The sequence below is a fragment of the Macrotis lagotis genome, chromosome X, assembly GCF_037893015.1.
Source record: "Macrotis lagotis isolate mMagLag1 chromosome X, bilby.v1.9.chrom.fasta, whole genome shotgun sequence".
Lineage (NCBI taxonomy): Eukaryota > Metazoa > Chordata > Mammalia > Peramelemorphia > Peramelidae > Macrotis > Macrotis lagotis.
Window position 1 is genome coordinate 608855272 of NC_133666.1, and position 26947 is coordinate 608882218.

Consider the following 26947-nt stretch of genomic DNA (forward strand, 5'->3'; position numbering starts at 1 on the left):
AAGCTTTTATCTAATTTCCTCAACTTCAAAATGAAGATAATGACAGCATCAACCTCTTGGGTCTGAATTACCAATAAACAGCCTAGAAAGGAAAGGTGGGAAGGTTCATCTGGATGTTTAAATAATACCTGACTGCACAATCGACATGAGTGAGTTATTATCAGGAATTAATTGAGCTACTGTAAATTTTATAATCCCAGTGAAGCACCACAATGTACTTGAAAGAACACTGTATTCGGTGCCAAGGGGTCATAACTTGAAGGTAGAAGAGATATTAAAGAACATTCAATTCAATCCCTTCATTTTAAACAAGAAAGCACTGGCCAAGGTCACCCATGTAGTACAATTCTGAGACAGGATTTGAAACCAGGTCTTACGAACTTCCAAATTAGAGGATACATGAGGTTCCAGGTGTTGGTCCTACTACTTAGTTACTAGATGTATCATTGGGGGAAAATCAATTCCCCACTTTGGCCTTCGTTTCTTTCTCAATAAAATTCAAGGATTGGACTAAATCTAATGTCCCTTCTGGGTCCAAGTCATATGAAATCTATAAGTTATTTCCCTTTTCTGATCATCAGTTTCTGCATTTATCAAATGGAGATAATTATGCTTGACCTATTTACCCACCAAGATTGCTTTGAACATCAAATAGAATAAAGGTTGGGAAAGTATTATTTCAAAGCTTAAGCTAAATGATCTCTATTCCGACAGAGTAAATATTTCCTCATAACACCTTGTAATCATGGAGAGACTTGCCATTTGATAGTATTGATGAAATCACACTGCAGCCAGGGATAAATGATGCTTTTAGATGCCTGCTGAAGAACTAATAAACATCCTAGGAAGGAAAGGTGGGAATGTTCATCTGGATGATTATGTATCTGCTGCCTTCAACCCATTAATTGAAGCACAAATGTCATTAGTGTTAAAGTAAAACCCTCTTTTGGTTGAACTAGCATTAGGCATGTAGGCTCTGGTTCAAATGTTCTCACAGAACAAATATTGTTATAATGAGATGTACTTCATTGCAAATATATCCAAATTGATAGGGGAGACATGTCATTAGGAGATAGGAGGAGGAGAAAAAGCCTTTAAGTTCTACTCCAAAGAATGTTGAAGAGTTAAGAATACTGACTAGCAGAGCATTATATTGCTATAGCCTTAAAACACAAACTATTAAGAATACAGTGTTAGAGCTGGAACAAGCCATAATAATTATATAGACCAGGATAACAACTTTGGGTCTATGAACATTTTAAAAAAGATTGATACTTGTATTTGAATGAAATTGTTTCCCTTGATAATCCTATGCTATTATACTGTTTAAAAATTAAAACTGTCAGGCTTTCTATTAACATTTATTAAGGAAGCACCCATAACGTGCCAGGCATTTTTCAAAGCCCTAGGGAAACAAAGAAAGGCAAGATAAATGTTGCTAATTTCAAAAAAGGTATATTCTAATGCAAACAAAAAATGTGCAACTAAGCTTTATATAGGGTAAATTGTAGCAAGTCTCAGAGACAAGCATTCTTTTTTTTTTTTTAGGTTATTCTTTTGCAAGGTAAATGGGGTTACGTGGCTTACCCAAGGCCACACAGCAAGGTAATTATTAATTGTCTGAGACTGGATTTGAACCCAGGTACTCCTGACTCAAGGGTTGGTGCTTTATCCACTGCGCCTCCTAGCCAGCCCTATAGAGACAAGCATTCTTATAGAAGGTCTTCAGCTGATACTTTATGATACATTATTCTGAGGAGTCCACAGGCTAAATTAGACTTTCAAAAAGAGTTCAGAACCTCTGAAAAAGAATTAAAACATTATTTTACAGGTGATGGAATTGAGGTTAAGAGAGATTTAATAATATATAAAAGATCCTATAGCTAACTGAGGATATAGTAAAAAATTCCAGGTCTTCTAATTCCTACCCCAATACTCTTCCTACCACAATTTCTGTCTCTGTATCACAGCTGAATTTTGAATTATTTTAATACATTAGTAATAACAAATTCATCAAAGTGATATAGTCAGTCAACAATAATTTTATTAAACTTATTTTGAGCTGGATACTATGCTAAAATATAGTGGATACCAAGAAAGACAAACCAGTCTTTGCCCTACAGAAACTCACATTCTAAATGGTCAGTAAGTATGCAAACAGCCAGGTACAAGCAAAAAATAGGCAGAGTAGATGGTACTGCTGAAGAACAAGGAATTAATAGCTGGAGGGATTGGAAAAGGAGTAAAGTCATCATCATCTCATCAGATATAATTAACAACAACCTAGTGGTATAGTCAGGGCAACGATTATAAACAACAATTACATTAATTCAAATACACATGCTTTGTATATTGTAAAATGCTATTGTTTTTGCATTTTATGTATATTGTAATTTATGTTGAATTTTATGTTAAGCACATGCACAACCAAAAACAAAAAAATTCACAGAACTGTAATTGAACTTGCCAGGTAGGAAGAAATTAAAGCCATACCCTTTCTCACACATATACAACCAGACATTTTGTAGGAGTCTAAACTACATCATGATATAATCAAAACACTGTCATCTACTCTGAATCTATAGGTATAAAACAGCATATGTCAGTCCACAGTCATGGGACAGCACCGATTCATTGTGTCATTGTAAGAAATTTCGTAAGGGATAGAGGTGGGAGAGTGTTGCAAACAAAATCCCATGTAATCTCTAAATATGGATGGAATATAGAATGTAGACTATAGATTATGTCCAAATATAGAATGTAAATTCAATTTGATATGATAGAGTTTCCTAAAGCCTCATTCTAAATGCTAAATGCTAAACTCTAAAGGACTTTAGAATGTAGAGAGCAATAGTTAATAAAACACTAGGCCTGGAGTCAGGGAAGGCTCATCTTCTTGAGTTCAAGTCTGGCCTCAAATACTTCCAAGTAGTATGATCCAGGGAAAGTTGCTTAGCCCTATTTTCCTCAGTTTTCTCAATCATAAAATAAGTTGGGCAAGAAAATGCTAATCACTGCATTATCTTTGCCAAGAAAACTCCAAAAAGAGTCAAACATGACTGAAATGACTAACAAAATTAGAACACAGATTGTAAGAGTATATGTCAATCAGACTGGAACTGTCCTCTAATCTGTTGTGTGTGGTCAGAGTCAAACAAAGCAGGCTAGAAACCAGAGAGTGAAGGTACAAACAAAAGTTGAATTAATTTCAAAGTGAGAAAACCATCTGGCAAACAAAGACACATGTGCTGGAAACCCACCCCAGAGGGAGGAAGGAAGGCAATGAGGGAAGATTGCAATATTTGTAGCTATGACTGTGCAGTGAGCTGTAGCCTTGACAATGATGGGCAACAGTAACAATGTGACAAGTCTGATACAGAGCAGGACTTCATGCTTGTCCAAGCTCAGAGACCACCTGATGCTGGTAAGAAACAATTCTGGGATTTTGCTGTGACTGAAATTAGCCACAGGGTGAGCTCATCCAGAGTGCAAAGGATTGTTGTTATGCAAAGCTCAGGGCACAACAGGCTTGTTGAGCTTAGCTCTGGAAAACGGGTTGTCTCTAAATATTTGACACATAGAATGCTGGAGTTGAGTCTTAAAAAAAAACAGAATAAAGAATGTTAGGGTGGAAAAGATAGCCAAGAAGATCCATAAAATATTGGAAAGGTTATTCTTTTCTCTTTGTTTCCCTAATCCATTACACACTGTACTTTTTTTTTTTCACTTATCCTCCTCTGATCTCTTGCAGTTTTTTAAATTGTCCAAGCACCCTCTTATCCTTAATATTCTCTTTGCTATAGGTTTTGGTGATATAGCTCTCTCCTGGTTCTCTTAATATCTATCTGGCCACTCTCAATATCCTTTGCTGGCTCTTCAGTCAGATCTTAACTTCCAATCATAGGTGTCCCACACCCCTGTAGGATCCTTTCTCTTCCTCTTTTGTAATTTTACCAGCTGATCTCATCAACAGCCATAGTTTCAATTATCATCTATAAATTGAAGATTACAATGACATACAAAAGTTTAGTGTACCCACCCCAAGTGTTTACATGGACCCGACCTGTGGTAGAATATTCCGAGCTCATACTGGTCTGATGAGCCACAGTTGGACACATTGTAATTTGTCTCATTTTGGTGATTTCATTTTGGTGTTTTTTTCAATAAGGAAGGACAGGTACCATGATGATTCTCAAATCTACTTTTCCACCACTAATTTCTGCTGACCTTCAGTCTCTTAATTCCAACTGCCTCTCTGACATCTTGAAATAAATGTTCCATTGCCATCTTAAACTCAGCATGTCCCAAACTCTTGTCAAATAAAGGAATAACCACCTTCCCAGTTACCCAGGTTTACAACCTTGGTGTCATCCTCAAAATCTTCAGTCTCTCTCAACACCCATATCCAATTTGTTGCCAAAATCTGTCAAATTTACCTTCATAATATCTCTTGCATACATTCTCTTCCCTTCTCTGAAACAGCCAACCCCTCTTATGCAAGTCTCCATTACACCTCAATCTTCAATTACTACTACATTATGCTAGCTAGTTATTTTTTAACAAGGCAATGGAGTTTAATGACTTGCCCAAGGTCACATAGTTAAGTAAGTATTAAGTGTCTGAGGCCAGATTAGTTTCTTGCAAAAAGTTACTATCCAGCTGGAGGGCCAAGATGGTGGAGAGGAGACAGGCACAGTGCTAAAGTCTCTTGATCTTCCCTTTCATATATATATATATATATATATATATATATATATATATATATATATATATATATATATAATATTAAACAAACCTCTTAACAGAAATCTGATCTACAAAACCCAGAAAGAAACTAGGAGAAGGTTATTGTCTTCCGGGGTCCTGGGTGAGCTGGATACAGAGCACAGGGCAGAGTCAGAGCACGAGAGCTCCACTAGCCTGATCAATGGGCCAGTCGAGATCCTGAGACCCTGAAAGTATGACTAGCCTGACCATCCATGAGGCATGGGCCAACTAGGGAGCAGAGGCATCTGTTGAGGAACTGACAGTCAGGAGCTTGCCAGCAGAGCTGGAGGGTGTTTTAGTGCAGGAAGGTTGCAGCCATACTTTCATTTCAGCTGAAGCCTCTTCCCAGAACAAACAAATTACAGCTCACATCTGCCCCAGGCTCAGGTGTGAGAAGGAGACCTCCCTCAGCTGTGAATAGGGAGAGCAATTACCTTGTCCTAGGGCAAAACCCACCATTGGTCAAAGATAAAACTACTCAACAGCTTCATCTACTCCCCTCCAGGCTAAGGGAGAGGGCATCAAATTAAGGTTACAGACACCCCAGAAAAAGCATTAACACAGTCTACTTGCCAATGCACTTGGAGCTAGTAAAGCCTCTAGGGATCTTAACACCAAAACCTCTGTGAACCAACCCCTCCCCAACCTACGGTATTAGGAAAAATGAAGAAAGGTCAGGGAAAAGGAGGGTCCATAGAAAACTTCCTAGGAAAAAAAGACCCTAACTCAGAGAGATCTAGAATCTCTGAGGAGAATATGATCTCGTCTCCAGCACAGAAAGACTTCCTTGTAGAAATTAGGAAGGAGTTTAAAAATCAATTGGAAAATTTGGAAGAGACAATTACTACAATGCAAAAAAGAATCATTGGTAAGTACAATTGGACAGATGCAAAAAAAGAAAATAATTTTCTCAAAACCTCAATTCATCAAATGGAAAATTCAAAAATAGAATTGAACAAATGGAAAAGGAGTTGTAAAAGGTAAATGAAGGAAATTCTTCTCTAAAAAGAAAGAATGGAATCTATGGAAACTAATGACTTTGAGAGACAGCAAGAGTCCATTTTTTTTGCAAGGCAGTGGGGTTAAGTGACTTTCCCAAGGCCACACAGCTAGGTAATTATTAAGTGTCTGAGGCCAGATTTGAACTAGGTACTCTGACTCCAAGGCCAGCACTATATCCACTGTGCCACCTAGCTACCCCAACAGCAAGTCTATTAAACAAAACCAAAATATTGAAAAAATAGAAGAAAATGTAAAATACTTCATCAGCAAAACCACTGACCTCAAGAATAGATTGAGAATGGAGAGCCTGAGAATTATAAGACTTCCTGAAAACAATGAAGAGAAAAAAAGCCTGGACATAATATTGTAGGATTTAGTGAGGAAAACTGCCCAGATATCATGGAACCAGAGGGTAAAATCATTATCGAAAGAATACATTGATACCCTCTGGAAAGATATCCTAAAATAAAAACAGTAAAGAATGTTGTGGCCAAATTCCATAACTATAAGATAAAAGAGAAAATCCTGAAAACAGTCAGAAAGAAATAATTTAGATATCAAGGAGCCACAGTAAGGATTATGCAGGACCTGGCTGCATCAACAATAAGGGATCAAAGGTCATGGAATGGGATATTCCAAGAGCAAGGGAGCTTGACATGAAGCCAAGAATCCATTACCAAGCAAAGCTGAGCCTTCTCTTCCAAGAGAAAAGATAGACATTTAATGAAATGGTAGACTTCCAGCATTTCCTGATGAAAAGACAGAGCTTAATAGAAAATTTGGACATCAAACAGGAGGCTCAAGAGGGAAATGAAAAAAGTTAAAAAAGGGTAAAGGAAAAAAAACTGCTATCCAATAAGATGGAACTGACTATATCTCTGCCTGGGAGAAAGATTCTCTTAATTCTTGAGAATTTTAACTCTATTAGAGGAAATATACTTAGCCAGAAGTGATGGACACTCATGACTTTTCTGTGACTCAGAAAGAGTGATTAGGGGATAGTAAGGATACTGGAGGATGGGAAGAGATTGAATGGGGTAAATTTCATTACATTAAGAGGTACAAAACACCTATTGTAATAGAGGAGAAGAAGGGAGGAGCTGAGAGCCACCTGAATCTTCCTCTCATCAGACTTGGCTCAAAGTTAACTTATACAAAAACTCAGTTAAGTTAAGAAACTCACCATTCAAGTATTAAAAGGGGAAAGGGGTATAGGTGAATTGGGAGGGGATGAAAAAGGGAAACTAACAGAAGGAAGGAAGGGAGAGAAGAAGGGGGAAAAGGAAAGGGGAAAGAAAGGGGGGATTGATATAGGAGGGCAAACACACTGAAGGTGGCGGGATTCAGAAATGCAATATTGGGGAATATGGATAAAGGGGAAGGGGGGAATACAAATAGAGGGAAGATAGCATGAAGGGCAACAAAGAATTACTAATTATAACTTTGAATGTGAAAGATGAACTCTCCCTTAAAATGTAAATAAATAGCAGAGTGGATTAAAAACCAGAATCCTACAATTTGCTGCTTACAAGAAACTCATCTGAAGCAGAGAGATACATTAGAGTAAAGGTAAAACGTTGGGATAAAATATGTTTTGCTTCAGTTTAAGTGAAAAAAAGCAGGGTTAGCAAACCTTATCTCAGACAAAGCAGCTACAAAAATAGATAACATTAAAAGAGATGATGAAGGAAACTATATCCTCCTAAAAGGTACCGTAGACAATAAAGTAATTTCAATACTAAATATGTAGCATCCAAATTCTTAGAGGAGAAGTTGAAAGAGCTGCAGGGAGACATAAAAAGCCAAACTCTACTGGGGGAGACCTCAACCTCCCACTCTCAGATCTAGATAAATCTAACCATAAAATAAACAAGAAGGAAGCTAAGAAGATAAATAAAGAGAGAAAACATAGATATGAGAGACTTATGCAGGAAACTGAATGTGGATATTAAGGAATATACTTTATTTTCCTGCAGTACATGGCACTTAAACAAAAATTGACCATGTACTAGGGTATAAAAACCTAATGATCAATTGCAGGTAGGCAGAAATAATGAATACATCTTTCTCAGATCATAATGCAATAAAAATCATATGAAATATTGGACCAGGGAGATACAGACACAAAACTAATTGGAAACTAAATAACCTCTTTTCAAAAAATGAGTGGATCAAAGAAGAAATTATAGAGATAGTTAATTATTTCATACTAGACAATAACAATAATGAAACCTACGGGATTCACTCAAGGCAGCTGTCAGAGGATATATTATGTCTTTAAATGCTTACATGAATAAATTAGAGAAAGAGGAAATCAATGAACTAAATATACAAATGAAAAATTAGAGAAAGAACAAATTAAAAACTTCCAATTAATTACCAAATTAGAAATTCTAAAAATTAAAGGAGAAATTAATAAAATAGAAAGTAAGAAAACTATTGAACTAATAAAAAAAATCAAGAGTTAGTTTTATGAAAAAATCAATAAAATTGATAAACCTCTGATCAATTTTATTAAAAAAAGAAGAAAAACACATTGCTAGTATCAAAAATGAAAAAAAGGTGAACTCACCACCAATGAGGCGGAAATTAAAGTAATAATTCAGGATTATTTTGCACAAATCTTTCCCAATAAATTTGACAATCTAAGTGAAATGGACAAATAATTACAAAAAATATAAGTTTCCCAGGTTAAGTGAAGAGGAAATTAAAAACCTAAACAACCCTATCTCAGAAAAAGAAATTCAATAAGCCATTATTGAACTCCCTAAGAAAAAATCTCCAGGGTCAGATGGATTCAGAAGTGAATCCTACCAAACATTTAAGGAACTATTGGTTTCAATTCTATATAAACACTTTGGAAAAATAGGGGAAGGCAGAACTCTTTCTAACTCATTCAATGACATCAATATGGTGATGATAGATACTTAATCCAGGAAGAGTTAAAACAGAGGAAGAAAATTATAGAGCCATCACCCTGATGAATATAGATGAAAAAAATCTTTAATAAAATCTTAGCAAGATGATTACAACAAATTATCACTAGGATAATACATTATGACCCAGTAGGATTTATCCCAGAAATGCAGGATTGATTCAATGTTAGGAAAACTGTTAGTACAAGTAACTATATGAATAACAAACCTATCAGAAATCACATGACTATATCAATATATGCTGAAAAAGCTTTTGATAATATACAGCATCCATTGCTACTAAAAACACTAGAGAGTATAGGAATAAATGATTTGTTCTTTAGAATAATAAGCAATATCTATCTGAAACCATCAGCAAACATTATAAGCAACAGGGATAGGCTGGAGGAATTCCCAATAAGATCAAAGGTGAAACAAGGATGCCCATTTTCACCACTACTTTTCAATATAGTATAAAACTTAGCCTCAGAAATAAGAAAAGAAAAAGAAATCAAAGGAATTAGAATTGGGAAGGAAGAGACAAAACTCTCACTCTTTGCAAATGACATGATGTTATACCTAGAGAATTCCAAAAAATTATCTAAAAAACTACTAGAAATAATTAGCAACTTTAGCAAAGTCGCAGGATATAAAATAAACCCTCATAAATCCTCAACATTTCTATATATGACTAGCAAGATACAGCAGAAAGAGCTAGAAAGAGAAATACCATTCAAAGTAACTTCAGACAATGTAAAACACCTGGGAATCTATCTGCCAAGGCAGTCACAAACATTTTTTAAAAACAATTACAAAACACTTCTCACACAAACAATATCAGATTTAAATAACTGGGTAAACATCAACTACTCATGGATAGGCTGAGCTAATATAATAAAAATGGCAATTCTACCAAAACTAAATTACCTACCTAAATTACCTACACTAAATTAGTGCCCTACCAATGAAAATTCCAAAAAAATTACTTTAAAGAGTAAGAAAACTTTGTAAGTAAACTCATATGGAGAAATAAAAAGTCAAGAATGTCCAGAGATTCAATGAAAAAAAAGTAAAAAAGAAGTGGCTTAGCCTTAAAAGATCTAAAATTATATTATAAATCATCAGTCATCAAAACTGTCTGATATTAGCTAAGAAATATAGCGCTGGATTATGTGCAATTGCAGGAACTGATAATAATCTGCTGTTTGATAAACCCAAAGAGTTCAGCTATTGAGATAAATGCTCTGTCATCAATAAAATCTGTTGGAAAATTGGAACTTAGTATGGAAGAAACTTAGATTAGACCAACACCTCACACCTTATACCAAGATAAGATCAAAATGGATACAGGATTTTATACATAAAAAAACATTATTATAAGCAAACTTGAAGATCAAGGAGTAGTTTACCTATCAGATCTATGGAAAGGGAAGCAGTTTATGACCAAGGAAGAGATGGAGAACATCATTAAAAACAAAGTAGATAATTTGATTACATTAAATTAAAAAGTTTTTGCACAGATAAAATGACTATAACAAGATCAAAAGAAATGTTGTAAATCAGGAAACAATTTTTACAACTAATATTTCTGACAAATCACTCATCTCTAACATATACAGAAAACTGATTCAAATTTTCAGAAAACCAAGCCATTCTCCAATTGACAAATGGTCAAAGGATATGCAAAGGCAATTTAGAGCTGAGGAAATTAAAGGAATTCATAGTCATATGAAAAAATTCCCTAGATCATTACTTATTAGAGAAATGCAAATTAAAGCAGGTCTGAAGTATCATGTCATATTTGTCAGACTTGCCAATTATGACCAGAAAGGACAATGCTCAATGTTAGAAGGGATGTGGGAAATCTGGGACACTAATACATTGTTGGTGAAGCTGTGAACTCATCCAACCTTTCTGGAGAGCAATTTAGAATTATGCACAAATGGAAATAAAAATGTTCATACCCTTTGATCCAGCAATACTGCTACTGGGTCTACACCTTGAAGAGATTATGAGAAAAGGGTAAAAACATCACTTGTACAAAAATATTCATAGCATCCCTGTTTGTGGTGGCAATGAGTAGGAAATTAAGTGAATGTCCATCAACTGGGGAATGGCTTAACAAACTGTGGTATATGTATGTCATAGAACACTTGTTCTATTAGGAACCAGGAGGGATGGGAATTCAGGGAAGCATGGAAGGATTTCCATGAACTGATGCTGAGTGAGATGAGCAGAACCAGAAAAACACTATACACCCTAATAGCAACATGGGGGTGATGACCAACATTGATGGACTAGCTCATTTAATCAGTGTAACAATCAGGGACAATTTTGGGGTATCTGTATGGAGAATATCATCTGTATCCAGAGAAAGAATTTTGGAGTTTGAACAAAGACCAAAGTCTTATTACCTTCAATTTAGAAAAAAAAAGTTATCTTATTATGTAATTCTGCTATCTCTTACACTTTATTTTTTTCCTTAATGATATGATTTCTCTCTCATCACATTCAACTTAGATCAGTGTATATCATGGAAACAATATAAAGATTAACAGACTGCTTTTGTGGGGGGAGGGAGAGAGGGAAGGAAGATTAGGGGAAAAATTGTAAAACTCAAAATAAAGAAAATCTTAAAGGAAAAAAACATTCTCTACCCACTCCAGTTCATCAAGTATCTTCCTAAAATGCAAGTTAAACTCCTATGGTTCCTATCACCTCCAGAATCAAATATTAAATCCTCTGTTTGGCTTTCAATTCATAACTTGCACCACCCACTTCATATTTTTAGTTGTCATAAAACTGTCACAACTTTACCTATTCTACCATTCGGCATTATTTTGCTTCCTTGCTTTTTCTGTAACAAGACATTTCATTTTTCAATTCTTGGCATTTTCACTGGCTATTCTCCATCCCTAGAATCCTCTCCCAGTTGAACTCTACCTTTAACTTCTCTGTGTTCCCTCAAGTCTCAGCTAAAATTCCATTTTTCTACAGGAAGGCTTTTTCTATTCCTCTGTTGATTATTTCCAATTTATCTTATATCTATATCTTACTAATACATAACTGTTTGCTTGGTAATTGTCTCCAGTTAAACTGTGAGGTCTAGAAGCTCTTAATTCTTGTATTATGAAATTAGATATCATTAGTCAAGAGATTCTTAACCTGGCTTCACAGACTTCCAAGGTGTTTATAGATAGATTTTACAGGCTTTGGGAACATGAGTGGGGAAAAACACATTTTCATTTCAATGGAATTAGCTTCTTTGGCAATTCAATATATTTTATTTTATACACTTAAAAACATCCCCCCCCCAGAAGTCCTAAGTTTTCAATGCAATTCTTAAGGAATTCATGATATAAAAGGTTAATAGCTTTCTGTTCTAGACCAGCTCTCTCATTTTACAGAGTAAGAAGCTGAGTCACAGAGAAAAGAAATGACTTTCTGAAGGTTACTTTTCAATGATCAGTCAAGGCCACAAAGCAGATCTCCTGAAATAGATTAGTACTTAAAAAGCTAGTCTTGTCTTCTCTTCTTTTCAGTGTTTTCTTTTTTTGAAAATAGAAGAAAATATAGATTTACAGGTACCATAATGAATCTTCAATCTTCCTTTCCATCCTAATTATATTTTACTCCTTTTTCTAGCCTCACTTTTCAACCAATATTGGACAGCTCTATATTCTGTATTTTTTCTTTTTCTCCCTGGTATTTGATCTCTTCTATTCATCTATTTATCCCCATTCTTTAATGTATTTCCAAAGGAAATTCTTTTTTTCTCTTTAAGATCCTACTACAGTGCCAACCTTTCCTGTAAGATTTCAGGGATATTTCTTCTCCTCCATCTCCTGAATAATAATAGTGATCATTTAGTACTTTAAAGTTGGCGAAGCACTTTCTTCACATCAACCTAGTTAAAGTTTAACCAGCTTTCCAAATAACTATAATCCTTATTTGCCTAATTCTGTCTCTGAACTTAACACTGAATTTGAAAGCTGGAAGTGACATCAGTTGCCATCTTGTCTAGTAGTCCTTCTATAGTAAATGCCTAATACATGATTGTTGAATTGAATGTGAAGATTGGTTTATATGCCTAAACCTTAGTTCCTCAATTGGATTATGAAGCCTCTTCTTTTGTATGCTGCAGCCAAGCCTGGAAGTGTGCCTTAAGCAGAAGGTCTTAGAGGTTGGTTCCTGGAGAATGTTAAAAAAACAAAATAAAACCCAGGGATAGTGTTATTGGTAGGTATGCATAATAAAGAAAGGGATTTAGTCTAAAATTTGGAATTCAGGATTGTGAAACCTAAGGGGATGTTTATAGACCTCTATCCCCAATTTGGTTGGGTAGAATCTTCCAAATAAGTAGAAAGGAGGAAGATCAAGAATTAGAACTTTAATAGGAATTTAAAAAACATTTTATAACCCTATGTCTGGTGCCAAGTCTTTCAATGTCATGAAAAGAATTAGTCAAAAGGCTTGGCTTAGTATTAACTTGAAGGTATCTCCTCCAGCTAATTACTGTGTTAATGGATGCCATAACCTTAAGCTATGTAGATTAAAAAAAAAAGTTTAGATTTCATTTACTTGGAGATGTTCATTGCCACCATTCCGCCCCATACCCTAGCAAAGGAAGCATCTAGATGATTTAACACACCAAGTTGTGGACTCATATACAGGAAAACTTGAATTAAAATTCTGACACACTTAATAACTACAAATCACTCAACATATTTCAGTCTCAATTCCTCATCTGTAATGCAAAAATAATAACCACCCATCTCATAGATTTCTGTGAAGATCAAATGAGGTAATATATACAAACCATTTTTAAACTTTAAAACATAATATAGTTATTGATTCCAAAGAGGCTAACTGAAGATGAAAGGGAGGCGGAAGAGAAAAGTTCAGTGAACACCACAAATAGAAATAAGCAAAAATGTCACATCAGCCAGTAGAGACAACATAGCTATCACTGGTAAAACCTCTGCAAAATCATCGTCACCACAATACCACATGGAGTCTTAGAAGGAGAGTTTATATATATATATATATATATATATATATATATATATATATATATATATATATATATATATATATATATTTCTTGTTTAAAATGTTAATATGAAAAATTTATTATCAGGTTAGTCCAATAATGGGTTCCCCTCAAAAGTAATGTATTCCTTATCACTCAGGATGTTCATAGGCTTCTTATGTAAGACAGTATGCTGAAAAATCTACATATGAGAAAAGAGACTTGAGTCCTCAATTTTACTAAGGTAAAAAAATCAGTATGTTGTTGTGGTGATAGGAGCCAGAAAACCTGGGTTTTTGTAATTGCTTCACCACTAATTTATTCTTCCAACTTACATCTTTGGGATATTTTCTTGCATGTCAAATGAAGAAACCAAATTAAAAAATCAACAAGCCATTTTTCAGTTCCATAAGGACACTTCAGAGATGTTTTATGAGGGTAACCCTACTTCTCATGGTACTAGTATTGGCAGGGAAGGTGACCCTGACCTCTCAAAGGTCAGGTCATTGACCCATAAATGATGGCAGGTCTTATTAATCTGGAAAAGCACTGAATCTCCTCTAGGTCTATTACAATGAGATGGTAAAGTAAGAGTCAATCTCAGTGATGATTGATGAGTGGGCAGGCTATGTGAAATAGACTCTCAACCTGGGCTTAGAAGAGTTTGATTTTTGTCTAACACCAATGGGTTCCTTCAGCTTCATTCTCCAAAGATGTTAAAGAAGAAGGAAGGTAATTGATATGAGTGGAAGATAAACCCATCCAGTACTCTCCAACATGCTTACCTTATCTCCCTTGAGTCCAGGAATCCCAGGATGTCCATCTTCTCCCTGTAATAATTCCAAAGTCATGAGTACAAAATAAAAAAAACCAGAAGTCAAACATCAGATATGAGTCTCTAAAGTTCTTGGAACCTACATGATTTATTTGAGGAGTTGTGACAGAGTACAATTTGAGTAATACATCCCAGCCAGGTCCATTTTACTGCCTATAGGTCCCTCTAGGGATAGAAGAGTTACTGCCTATCAGATGGCAATGATGTTAGTCTGTCATGACTTGTACTATTCAAGTATTGATGATGCAAGCTTTTTTTGCCCTCCCTTTTCTTCTCCTTAATTTCTTCAGATTAAAGAGTTTTACTTTTATCCTGTAAACACTAAGGAATCACAGAACATTTTTAAATGGGAGAGTAACATGAGTAGAATGGAAGATGAGCAATAATGTTTTGGTCAACATTTTATTATTTCTTCTAATAATAATAATGACATCAAAAAGTCTGACATGTGTGCTTTAAATGTTTTGAAATACTTTATATGAAACATTTATTTTAACACTCATATCATCTGAATATAGGTTTTTAGGTATTATTATACTTATTTTATAGAAAAGGAAACTGCAGAATAGAAAAATAAATAAATTATCCATAGTCCCACATCCAGTAAAAGTTATAGGTTAGTGTGGAAAGAAGAAAAAGAAGACCCAATTGGATTTAGTATCTAAAACCCTAGTTTTCAAGATTGAACCTCTAATTATTACCCCAGGCATAGATAGGGGCATGAAAAAGAATATTGACTTCATTCTTCAGTCCAAGGTACTACCTGGAATCAGATGAACTGGAGTTGGAAGGAATGGTAGAGATAATTTAATCAAGTCATGTAATTTAATAAATAAGGAAACTGTTAAATCATTTTTGTAAATGCTCAGAAGATAACTGAAAAGTCAGAATGAAACACAGAGAAGCTAGACAGCTTTGAAAGCAATATGCTGAATTTAATACTAACATACATGCTATCTTTAATAGAGACTTATGACATCATATAATATTTTTCTGTTCTTTTATATGAAAACATTCTTCTCAGAGGAATTGATAGAATAAATATGGACAAAGAGAAAAAACTTAGCACATTTTTCAAAAGATGTGATTTTGAGAATCCCTGGAGAGTTAACTAAAAATTAATTGAAACAAATAAAAACAATGACAAAGATGCAGGACACAAACTAAATCTACATAAGCTATCAGTATTTCTATATCCAGTATGAAGCAATAAAGAAAAATTCCATTATAAATAACTATAGAATATATATATATATATATATATATATATATATACACTATTGGGAGTCTATCTTCTAAGACACACATAAGGAAATGCATGAATTCAACTAGAAAACATGTTTTCTATAAATAAACACATCTATATAATTGAAACAATATGAATTGCTCACAGGTAAGTCAAACTAATATATTTAAAACTTAATTTTTTTAAATAAAATAATTTATTTATTTATTTTTATTTTTTTACAAATGATGCTTTTGTTAGTTAGTTATGTTAAATGCTTACTAATTGAGGCCTGCCTAGTCCCACAGAGTAGAGGAAGACTTAATTAGGATATGATTCCTATAGAATACCTATAGTAAATATATTTTTTATTTAATATTACAACTACATGCAAAATAGTTTTCAATATTAATTTTTGATCAGATTTTGAATTCCAATATTTTTCTTCCTCCCCCACTCCTTGACAGCAAGTAATCTGATATAGGTTACATATGTATAGCTATGTTAAATATATTTCCTTATTAGTCATGTTATGAAAGATGAATCAGAATGAAAGGCAATAAAAATCATGAGAGAATTAAAAAAATAAAGCATAAAACAAATTTGAAATGGCAAATAGGAGTATGGAAAGAAGAGAAGAAAGGAAGGAAGGGAGAGAAACAGGGAAGAGAAGGAATAAAGAACAAAGAAAGGAAGCATTTATTAAATACAAACTAAGAGTTAGGCACTGTGATAAAGTGTTTTACAAATATCTTATTTGGTCCTCTGAACAACCTTGGATTATAGATGATAATATAATATTATTTCTATTTTACAGTTGAGTAAACTAAAGTATATGGACGTCATAATCACTCAGAAGGATTACAACTAAGATCTTCATAACTCAATTGGAGTTCTCTACAAAACTGAGATTTCAACTTGTACCTTTTGACTCCAAGTTTAGACATGTTTATAAAACATGGTATACCTCCAATTCCAATTCCAAAAGTTTGAGGACTGCTAGATGAGATCATTTCCCAGGCCCTTTCTATCTCTAAATCTATGATTGAAGGATTTAGGACATTATATTTAATTCTAATGAACAAACTCTTGACTCTAGCCAGTGAAGATCGATTTAGATTTCATTTCTGTCAAACAATATAGGAGATAATTCTCTGAGTTTTGTGTCATTTACAAATTTGATAAGCAGGCCATCTATGCTTTCATTTAAGTTTTTTTTTTTTTTATTTTAAAAATACTGTCAAAAAAGAAGAAAACAAAAACAAAACAAAACAAAAATGATGCCATGCAGCATAAGGTCAAGGAGTAATTCCTTAGGGGTGCTCTCCTCAGTACCTTTCTCCAGTTTGACCATAATCCATTAATTGTTATTAATAACAAGATTATTCAAACAAATTCAAATACATTTAACTGTGCCATTATCAAGTTCACATTGTCCTATACTGTTCCAGAAATTATTTGATTGTCAAATGTCTTGCTGAAATCCAGGACTTCTGAAGACTTTGACCTTCCCCTGGTAATTCCAACTATCAGGTTACCAATAATCCAGAAATTCCAAAGGTCATAGAGGAATAAGCTTTCATGAAGTCCATGAACTTTATTCTGTCAAAGAAAAATGAACTGCCCTCCAGCCTGAGTCACTTAACATTTATGAGTGAATTTAAGAATGCTAATTTAACAAACTTCATTATCTGGCTTTCCCTGGTAACCTTTCATTTTGCCCTAGTTCACGGAGACTAGGTGCATGAAGAAACTGAGGCCATTTGAAACATGCCCAGATAATGTAAGTATGTAAAATAAATAAAGTAAGCCAACACAGTTAAAGTGTTAGAAAGGTAAAAGCAGCCGCTGTTGGTCAAAGTACAACCTAGAATAGATAGAAGAGTAGCTGAGAGTGTTGAATTAGAAAACAAGAATCTTTGGTTCAAATCTTGCTTCTAATAATTAGCACCAAATATATGACCCTTGATTCTCTGAAATTCAGTTCACTCAAATGTAAACTCAGGTTTATAATACCATCAACAATTGCTAGATTACTTAGACAAGATATAAAGGATAGTTTAGAGAAAAGAAACAAACATTTATAGTGACTACTACTTGCTAGGCAAAGTGCTTTTTACAAGTATCTCATTTGAGCAGAACAATAACCTAAAAGATAGGTGGTGTTATTATTACTATTTTTACAGTTGAAGAAACTGAGGCAAACAGAGATTAAGTGACTTGTCTAGATTCACAAAGCTGAGGCTGAATTTAAACTCAGGGTTTCCTTATGCCAGGCCCAACTCTTTATTCCTTGAACCATTACTTACTTCCAATTGGAAGAAAAAGGAGGGAATTCAGTTAGGGATATGAATCTGGACACTTACTTTAAAAGAAATGAACATTTATTTGAACAAATATGAAGAGTTGTACTGATTCAGCCCTTGAAAATTTGTAAAATATTATATATATATATATATATGTATATATATACATATATATATATATTACTTTATAGTGATACCTGATATTCACAGCAAAGTCAGTATCGCAGGCATGATGGTTCCTATCTTACAGATGCAGAAACTGAGGTTCACAGTCAAATGTCTGAGAAAAATTTACTAAACAATATGTGAAATGTTTTCATTACCACATATATTGAGCAGAGTCTGGTACCACAACAGGGAAAGATTTTCTGTAAGACTCAAATGCTGGTGTTTTGAATAGGAAGATTTCCTCTACAATGTCTCGCCCCCCTCCTTCCCTCAAGAACTGTGGATTCAAAGGCCTGTAGGTTGCAGCCCTCTAATATAGTCAACCTTTGTCCTGCCTTTCCCAGCAGAGCTTAGAGGTGGTGATGGGGGAGTGAGAGAGAAAAGATGAAGTGATGGAGGAGGTTTAAATCTTTTATTTACCCTTGTTAACAGTGGCAAACACTTTGAAGCATTAAATAAATCCACAAAATGAATACTTCCTCTGCACCTTTTCTGAGCTCAAATGCCAGACCTGTCAGCCTTGGCTCCAACACTTAGGGCTCTCAAAGACAATGCCAGGTTCACTAAAGGAGGACATTAAAGAGAAAACAATCATGACCTCAAATGACATAGTTTCCCTCAGAAAGATTTTTGATTTAGGGTAATAGAGACTGTATCTTACTGCTGAGGGAGTGACATCCCAAACCCAGATCACTTTATAGAGCCCCACATTAAATCGCATACCCTCTAATCCCTTTGGCTTTTTCTTGTTTCCTCAAGACAACTCAGACAAGCACACACTTGTTGGGTTCCTTTCTCTCCTCTAGCTCAAAAGCCTTTGATTTGAAGAAAAGAGCTTTTTTTTTGCTTTTTTAAAAATTTTTTTCTACCACATATAACTTACCGGTTGCCAACTGATCTCACCCTGACATGGCCAACCACTGCAACCACAAGAAGATATTTAAAGTTAGACAGGGACACTGAAGCCTACACTAGAATGATATAGTCTCTTGGTAGGGGTGCAATATAGAGTATTTAAAGGAAAATAATACAAAGCAAATCTGTTCAGAATAGAGAGGATGGGGAGAACAGGAAGAGTCTTGTGTAGGAGGGAGCACCTGAGGTATACTCTGTTGTTATTGTTTCCAAGTTTGTTTCCTTCTTGATATAAAATGAAGAGTTCAAATAGTTTATCTCTTGAACATCTATCTGACTAATTTTTAGTTTCAAGAAGTTTAAAATTCTATATAGTAGCAAGAAGCTTTGATTAGATCTTTATTTTCACAAATTTTTATCTGGAATTTAGTATTCCCTTTAATTATTTAAAAAAAAAACATCCCCAGACCTTTTCTCCGGATTACTAAAAGGGACCATGACAGAAAAGTTAAAAACTTCTCATATAGATACTCTCTAATGCCCTTTCTAGCTTGACATTCTTATAATTGTATGAATGAATTTCGCAAATAAATGAACTAGCCCAGGAAAAGGGAAATCAATTGTTCATAACAGAGTAGTAGTTAAATCAGTGGACTTGAAATCAATAAGATCTTGGTTCAAATCCCACCACAGATATTAATTATGTATGTGATCTTAGGCACTTGATTTTGGATGACTTATTTTTTCTAATCTGTAAAATGGAATCTATTGATTTTGGGGAAAGGAGATAGCTAAGGTGGTGCAATGGATAGAGGGTTGGACCTAGAGTCAGCCAAGTTCAAATATGACCTCAAACACTTACTACCCATGTAACTTCTAGCAAATCACTTTAAACGTTTGTCTCAGTCTCTTCAATTGTACAATGCAGATAATTATAGCACTAAACTCTCAAGGTTGTTTTAAAGATCCCAGGAGATAATTTTAAAGAGCCCAGCTCTGGCAAATAGTGAGTACTATATACATGTAAATTATTATGGTTTCTATTGCTGTTATTTGATCTTTGTATTCCCAGCACCATGCACATAGTAGGATAAGTACTTCTCTTGCGATTTCTTTAATAAAAAGAACTTTAAGGAGAAGAAACTCCTGCAACTGCAGCATTTTCTCTGTAATCTATGCTTTTAGAGATTTACCAACAGCAATGAGTAGCACTCATTTTTCTAAATTCAAATCCGGCCTTACACATTTATTAACTGTGACCCTGGACAAGTCACATAGCTATATTTGTTTGCATTTCCTCATTTATAAAATGAGCAGGACAAGGAAATGGTAAACCATCCCAATATCTTGTCAAGAAAACCCTAAATGGGGTCACAGAATATTGAATAAAACTAAAAATGACTTGAAAGATTATGTAATTTATCCAGAATCACAAAAGTTAATAAGTACCTGCAGCTGAATTTGAACTCAGATCATGAAGACTCCAAGATCAAAGCTTTATTCATTGTGCTACCTAGGATATTAGGGTCCTGTAGTAATTTCCTAACCAACAGGTTTGTGAGAATTAAATGACTCATTGTGTTTAATTTTTTCAAAACTCAAATCTCTCTATAAATATCAATTGCTATTATGATACAAAAAAGATTTTGTAATTTGGAAAATGCTTTTCTCACAATAATCCTTCTGAAGATTCCAGGGTAGACATCACTATTCCCATTTGGATGATTATGGAAACTAAGGATCAAAGAGGATAAAGGATTTACCCTTGATCAGTTTTAGAGTTTGGCATTTCAGTTTCCGATATACCGTTGTCTCCATTACACCATGTTCACTCTTCTACATTTAAAGTTGATTCAACTTAATACATATTTATAAAGCATCTATTATGGGCTAGGCACTGTAATAAATCTGATGACTGGATCCAGATGGCTCTAGAGGAGAAAGTGGGGCAGGTGATTGAACATAGCATCCCCTCACTCAAATACAATTCATGTGCTTGGCATGGCATCACCTCCCTGATGTCATGGTTTTCTTCAAGAATGAAGGAAAAGCATCATCATAAATACTTAGGTTCCTAACCTGTGGCCCATAGGTTTATTGGTGGGGTGTGACTGGGATTTCATGAACTAGGATGGGAAAAATGCATATTATATTCTACTGGGAGAATCTAGTATATGCAAAAGTAAGTCAATACAAACTATAATGCAAAGTGAAAGACACTTAGAGAAAAAGAAAAGGGAAGATCATTAGGTGAAGAACTCAATTAGGTGAAGCTTTGAGTGAAAACATTTTCTTGGTTAGGTTTTTAAATTCCATCGTCATCAATATCATCATAATATGGCTAAGTGACCAAGAAGATAGCCTAACATCATGTTTCTCATGGACCTGCACCATTCCCTTCACTTCATTCCTTCATTTGTTTTAAGAAGTTTTGTTTTATAGTGTTCTGTAGAGATGAATATATATCCCAGACAACCACTGTTATGTAATCAAAGAAACTGATCAAAGTACTACCGATAACAAAGTTAGGAACAACTTCGAAGGCCATTTATGTAAGAGATCCTTTTTACATGTGAAGAGTAGCCTGGTCTGTAAAGCTCATCCAAAATGCAGACAGCAAAATTTCAATTTTCAAGTTATCATTGAATCCAGACATTTTACAAGATGTGTTCCTGCTAATATGAAAATTGCATTCCCCAGGAAGAGCCAAACTGACACAGATATTTGATGTTTCCTTATTATCTCAGCAACATCTCATGTAATCACTATTTATAGTGCTCTCCCAAGTTTTTCACTCCCTACTGTCAGTGCCTGAAAGTATCACCAGTTATCTCAAGTGATTATGAAGAAGCATCAAGGTTCACTGGGATTACTATAGGACTGGGAGGGCTTTGAAACATCTCTTGCTATTTTGAAAGTATGTTCTCAGTTTGACCTCATCTGCATTGAAAATGCAGTACTATTCTGGCATATATTGCAGATTATTGCAATGAGCTTGTAAGATGATAAAGGACAAAACACACTGAAATGAGAAGTAGAACACTGGTCTTCGTTGTGTTTTTAAACTATCTTTGTGATCCTGAACGAATGACTTAACTTTTCTAAATCTCATTTTCTTCATCTGTAAAATTTATTAATCAAAATAAATAATACTTGCATTACCTGGAGACAAAAAAGTGCTACATAGTCAATTTATAATTATTATTTTAGGTTTTATAATTTTTTGGATGCATTCAATTAATACAATAAGATCATAATTATACCTTTCTTATCTGGGTTATTGATGAAGGCATTTGACCCCAACTATCCAGTTCACAACAACAAAAAATCCCTACTATGTAAGTATATGTAGTTATAAAGGTAAACAAATAAATACTGAAAATTCATATTTACAATTTCAGTACTTTACTTAAAGGAAAATATCTCAGGCTTCTAGAATAAGAGCTTAGTTCAAACTGTTTATCAAATATTTCTTACATATATGTAAGATTAATAATTTAGAATCACAGGAAAAAGAGTGATGAGAAACAAGTTTGGGGTTCATTGAAAACTGTTAAGAGTCAGGCACACAAATAACAATGAGGTGAAAACTGACAATCTGATGCAACAGCAACTTTAGAAATAGAAAAAAAATTTCATAGTAGAAAGAAGAGCTCAGATTGCATGACTGTCTATGATAATTCAGTATTGTATTAACTGGCCTATAAAGCTTATAGCCCCAGAGAGCATTCATTTACCATCAACTACTCTGCTTGGTTTGACCTCCCTTAGGATAAGGTCATGACCTGAAATCTCATCGTATTGCAAACCTATTCAGCTTTGAGACTCCAAGCTTCCTCACTACCATTAGTCACATTTCCCCCTCTGATTGGCAGGCTGGTGAGTGTAGCAATGAACTATCAAGGCCTCATTACATTAAGGGATCAGACTTTCTTAGAGGACTTCATTCACCATCAAAATTCTCTGCTCGATTTGGATCTTCTAGTGCTCCATATGTCCCATTCCCTTTTCAGCTTCTTTTTGTGTATTATCTTCCCCCTTAGATTGTAAGCTACTTGTAGGCAGGGACTACTTTTCTTTTTTTCTAATTTGTATTCTCAGCATTTAGCTCATAGAACCTGTAACAGTGTAGGAATTTAATAATTTTTAATAACTACTGACTTTGACATTATCCATTTTATACTTCAACGGTGCTCTCCAAAATTTTATAATATAGTTTAAAGTCTGATACTACTGAATTGCCATCCTTTACTTCTTTTTCACCCCTGGATTCCTTGAAATTTCTGATTTTTTTCCTACTAAATGTTCTTTGCTATTATTTTTTAGCTCAATGAGATTTTTTTTTAGAAATTTAATTGGGATAGCACTGAATACTTTATTGATTTTTTTTGATATACATCTGAGAATAGCTTTGCTTGGATATCTGCTAGTTCTTCCAATGTGCCCTTGTATGTAGGATAGCTAGGCTATATTATCTCACTTCATTCAAGTCAAATCTTACCAAAAATGCAATAATGCTTGCTCTACCTAATTTACAATATTGCTAATGATCAGATTTTGTTAATTGTGACGTAATATACATTGGTATGGTCATGAGAGCTACTATTATTGTGACTGCTAATACCTTCTTTTTCAACCTTCACCACTTCTAACAATGCCCTGGGGGATGGTGAGCATTCAGCAAATGGGTAATGGTGAGCATTCAGCAAATTTAAAGAAGATCCATCTCTCCAAAACAGTTAAGGAAGAAAGTGAGGCATTTCTGGGTCTGACTTTGATCTAAGATGTTGTGAAGCACATACTTCTAAAAAAATCTTTCAACATTGCAGACTGAGGGCATAACACCTTTATTTATTGTAGCTTTTAGCTGTTTATCCCTAACTGACAATGCTATTCCAGTGTACATAAGCCACTAACCCCTCCCCATTCCAAACCCTTTAATTATTGTAAAAATAGAAGCCACTAAACCACAGTTCTCTAACCTGATAACCATGAATAATGCACATTAATGCATAGTCTAAGAATAGAGAATTCAGCATGCTGACAGAGCCAGACATGAGCAGGGGAGGAGCGGGGTAGGAAGGAGTTTGAGGTGAATTGAATAAATATAATTTAGAAGTGTCACTCACATAAATAGATATATGCACATATTTTCATGGTGATATTTCTTGCATTGATCTGATGTTGACCCTATAGAAGTGAATAATTTTCTGAGCTTAAAAATATCTATGTGGAAGCTAATTTCACCCATGAGCTAAATCCAGTGGTCAGCTAGTTTTGATTACAAAGGACTTTTTCTCATCTTTTGTACAGTAACTTAAAAAATACATTTTAAGTTGGTGGTGGAGGTGCTCTCTTCATGCCATAGTTAAGGAGAACAAGTCTCAAAGGGATGAACATAGTCCTTCTCTATCAGAACCTAGATTCAGACCCAGGAATCCTGACCGCAAATCTATCACCGCCACTACTACTAGTAAAATATCTAATCTTGCACTTAGGCAGCACATTTATTAACAATACCCCCAAGAGTCAGATGTTATAAAAGTACTATCTTTGGTTTACAGATAAGGGCAGCTAGGTAGTATAGTGGAAAGCACCCTGGGACTGGAGTCATGAAAACTTATTCTGAGTTCAAATCTATCCTTAGACAGTAGTTGTGTGACCCTGGACAAGTCACTTAACTCTATTTGTCTCAATTCCTCATATATAAAATGAACTGGAGAAGGAAATGACAGATTGCTTTAGGATCTTTGTCAAGAAAACCCCAAATGGGATAATGAAGAATCGGACATACCTACAACAACTGAACAACTATATATTTACAAGTGAGCAAATTGACATCAATATCGTTAATTAAATGTATTTTCCTTATTCTCTGAAGGTATCCAACACATCTGTGACAGAGGAAAGTAACATGCATTATCATAGTTCCACTAAAGAAAAGTTGATTGTTGCATTGATCAAAGTTTTAAAGTCTTTCAGAGTTGTTTTTCTCTGTAATATTGCAGTTGTATAAATTGTTCTCCTAGTTCTGCTCACTTCATTTTGCTCCAGTACATACTGTTCATGATTCCCTAAAATAATTTCTTTTAACATTTCCATTGATGTGATAATATTCTATTAAATCCATAAAAATTCATATGTTCATTTTCTCTAAGAGGCAAACTAGGAGAATCTTTGAGATCCCTCTATTTTTTCCCCTCTTCTTAATCCCCTGTTCAGGATCAGGCACATGACCTTTCTCAAAACTATTCCCCTTTCTGACCAAGATGATAGAGAGAAAGCAGGCACTGTCCTAAGGTATACTGGCTTTCCCTCAGAACTAATATGAATCAAGCTTCTTAACAGAATTCAAATCCACAAAACCCCAAAAAAGCAAAGGAGAAGAACATCTACCAACAATGTTTGTCTCAGGGTTACTTGGTGAGTCAGGAGCAGAGAGCAGAAAGCCAGTGCAGGAATGGTGGGGTGAGATCTGGGACTAACCTGAGAGCAGTCTCAGAAGCTTTGGCTGTGTGAACTGGCAGGAGAGCTCCAGCTTAGTGGCTGGACATCAATCTGGTCAATTCCTCTGCCTGGAAGACTAGGGCCAGGAGCCCAGTACTTTCCGGTTTAGTCCCCACTCCCATCCCTGTGGGAGAAAGGTATCAATCCTCCTCTCTACCCCTCCCCCACCACCAAGCCCAGATATGGGCAGCAGATCACTCAGTACTGAGTGAATAATAAGATTAACTATATAGCCCAAAGACCCAGCACACATTGTTCAAGGATAAGTGAGGTCCTGCTGCTTCCTCAAACCTAGGGGGTGGGACAGAAATCAAGGTCACAGACACTCCAGAGGAAGCCTCTAGCACCCCCTCCTGGCTGGCCCACTTGGAGTTACTAAACCCAGTGAGTGAAGCCTCTAGGGTTTTCAAAAACAAAGGTCTGTGAAGCAGCCCCTCATTCAACACAAGATCCCAAGAAAATGAAGAAAGGCCAGCAAAGGGAGTCCATTGAAAGTTACCACAAAGACAAAAACCCTAATTCAGAGAGGCTAGAACTTTTGAGGAAAATATGGATTGGTGTCCTGCCCAGAAAGACTTCTTAGAAGAGAACAGGAAGGAGTTTAAAAATCAATTGGAAAAATTTGGAAAAGAAACCCAAGAGAGAATACCACCTTGACAGACAAAATTAACACCTTGCAATAAGAAAACTAATCCTGGAAATACAATTGGACAAGTGCAAAAAAGAAAATAATTCTTTCAAAATCACAATACGGCAAATGGAAAAGGAGTTGCAAAAGGTAAATGAGAAAATTCTTCTCTTAAAAAGAATAATGGAATCCATGGAAACTAATTACTTCATGAGATAACAAGAATCTGTTAAACAAAGCCAAAAAATCAAAAAATAGAAGAAAAAGTAAAAAAATATCTCACTGGCAAAACTACTGCCCTAGAGAACAGATCCAGAAAAGACAACTTAAGAATTATTGGGCTTCCTGAACACATTGAGGATAAAAAAAGCCTGGATCAATATTCCAGTATCTTTTAAAGGAAAATTGCCCTGATATCATGAAACCAGAGGACAAAATAGTTATTGAAAGAATACATCCATCCCCTCCTGAAAGGGATCCCAAAATGAAAACACTTAGGAATATTGTGGCCAAACTGCAGAACTATCAGATAAAAGAGAAAATCCTGCAAGCAGCCAGAAAGAAACAAGTCAATATCATTTTTTCATATTGCTATATTGTCCTAAGATCTCTTCTTAATTATGTTAGAAACTGCCAGATTTCATGTGATTTTAAATAGAGTTGATTACGTGCTTCTTTCTGGATATAGTCATTTTTTTCTGTGATGT

At 34.8% G+C, this 26947-nt stretch overlaps 1 protein-coding gene across 2 annotated transcripts in view; it reads right to left on the minus strand.

Moving 5' to 3' along the window:
• Positions 1–26947, minus strand: part of COL22A1 (collagen type XXII alpha 1 chain) — a 665867-nt gene that overhangs the window by 347865 nt on the left and 291055 nt on the right. For both annotated transcript variants that reach the window (XM_074202703.1, XM_074202704.1), the window contains exon 12: positions 14502–14546. In XM_074202703.1, coding sequence (XP_074058804.1) covers positions 14502–14546 — 45 coding nt within the window. The remainder of the gene's footprint in view (positions 1–14501; positions 14547–26947) is intronic.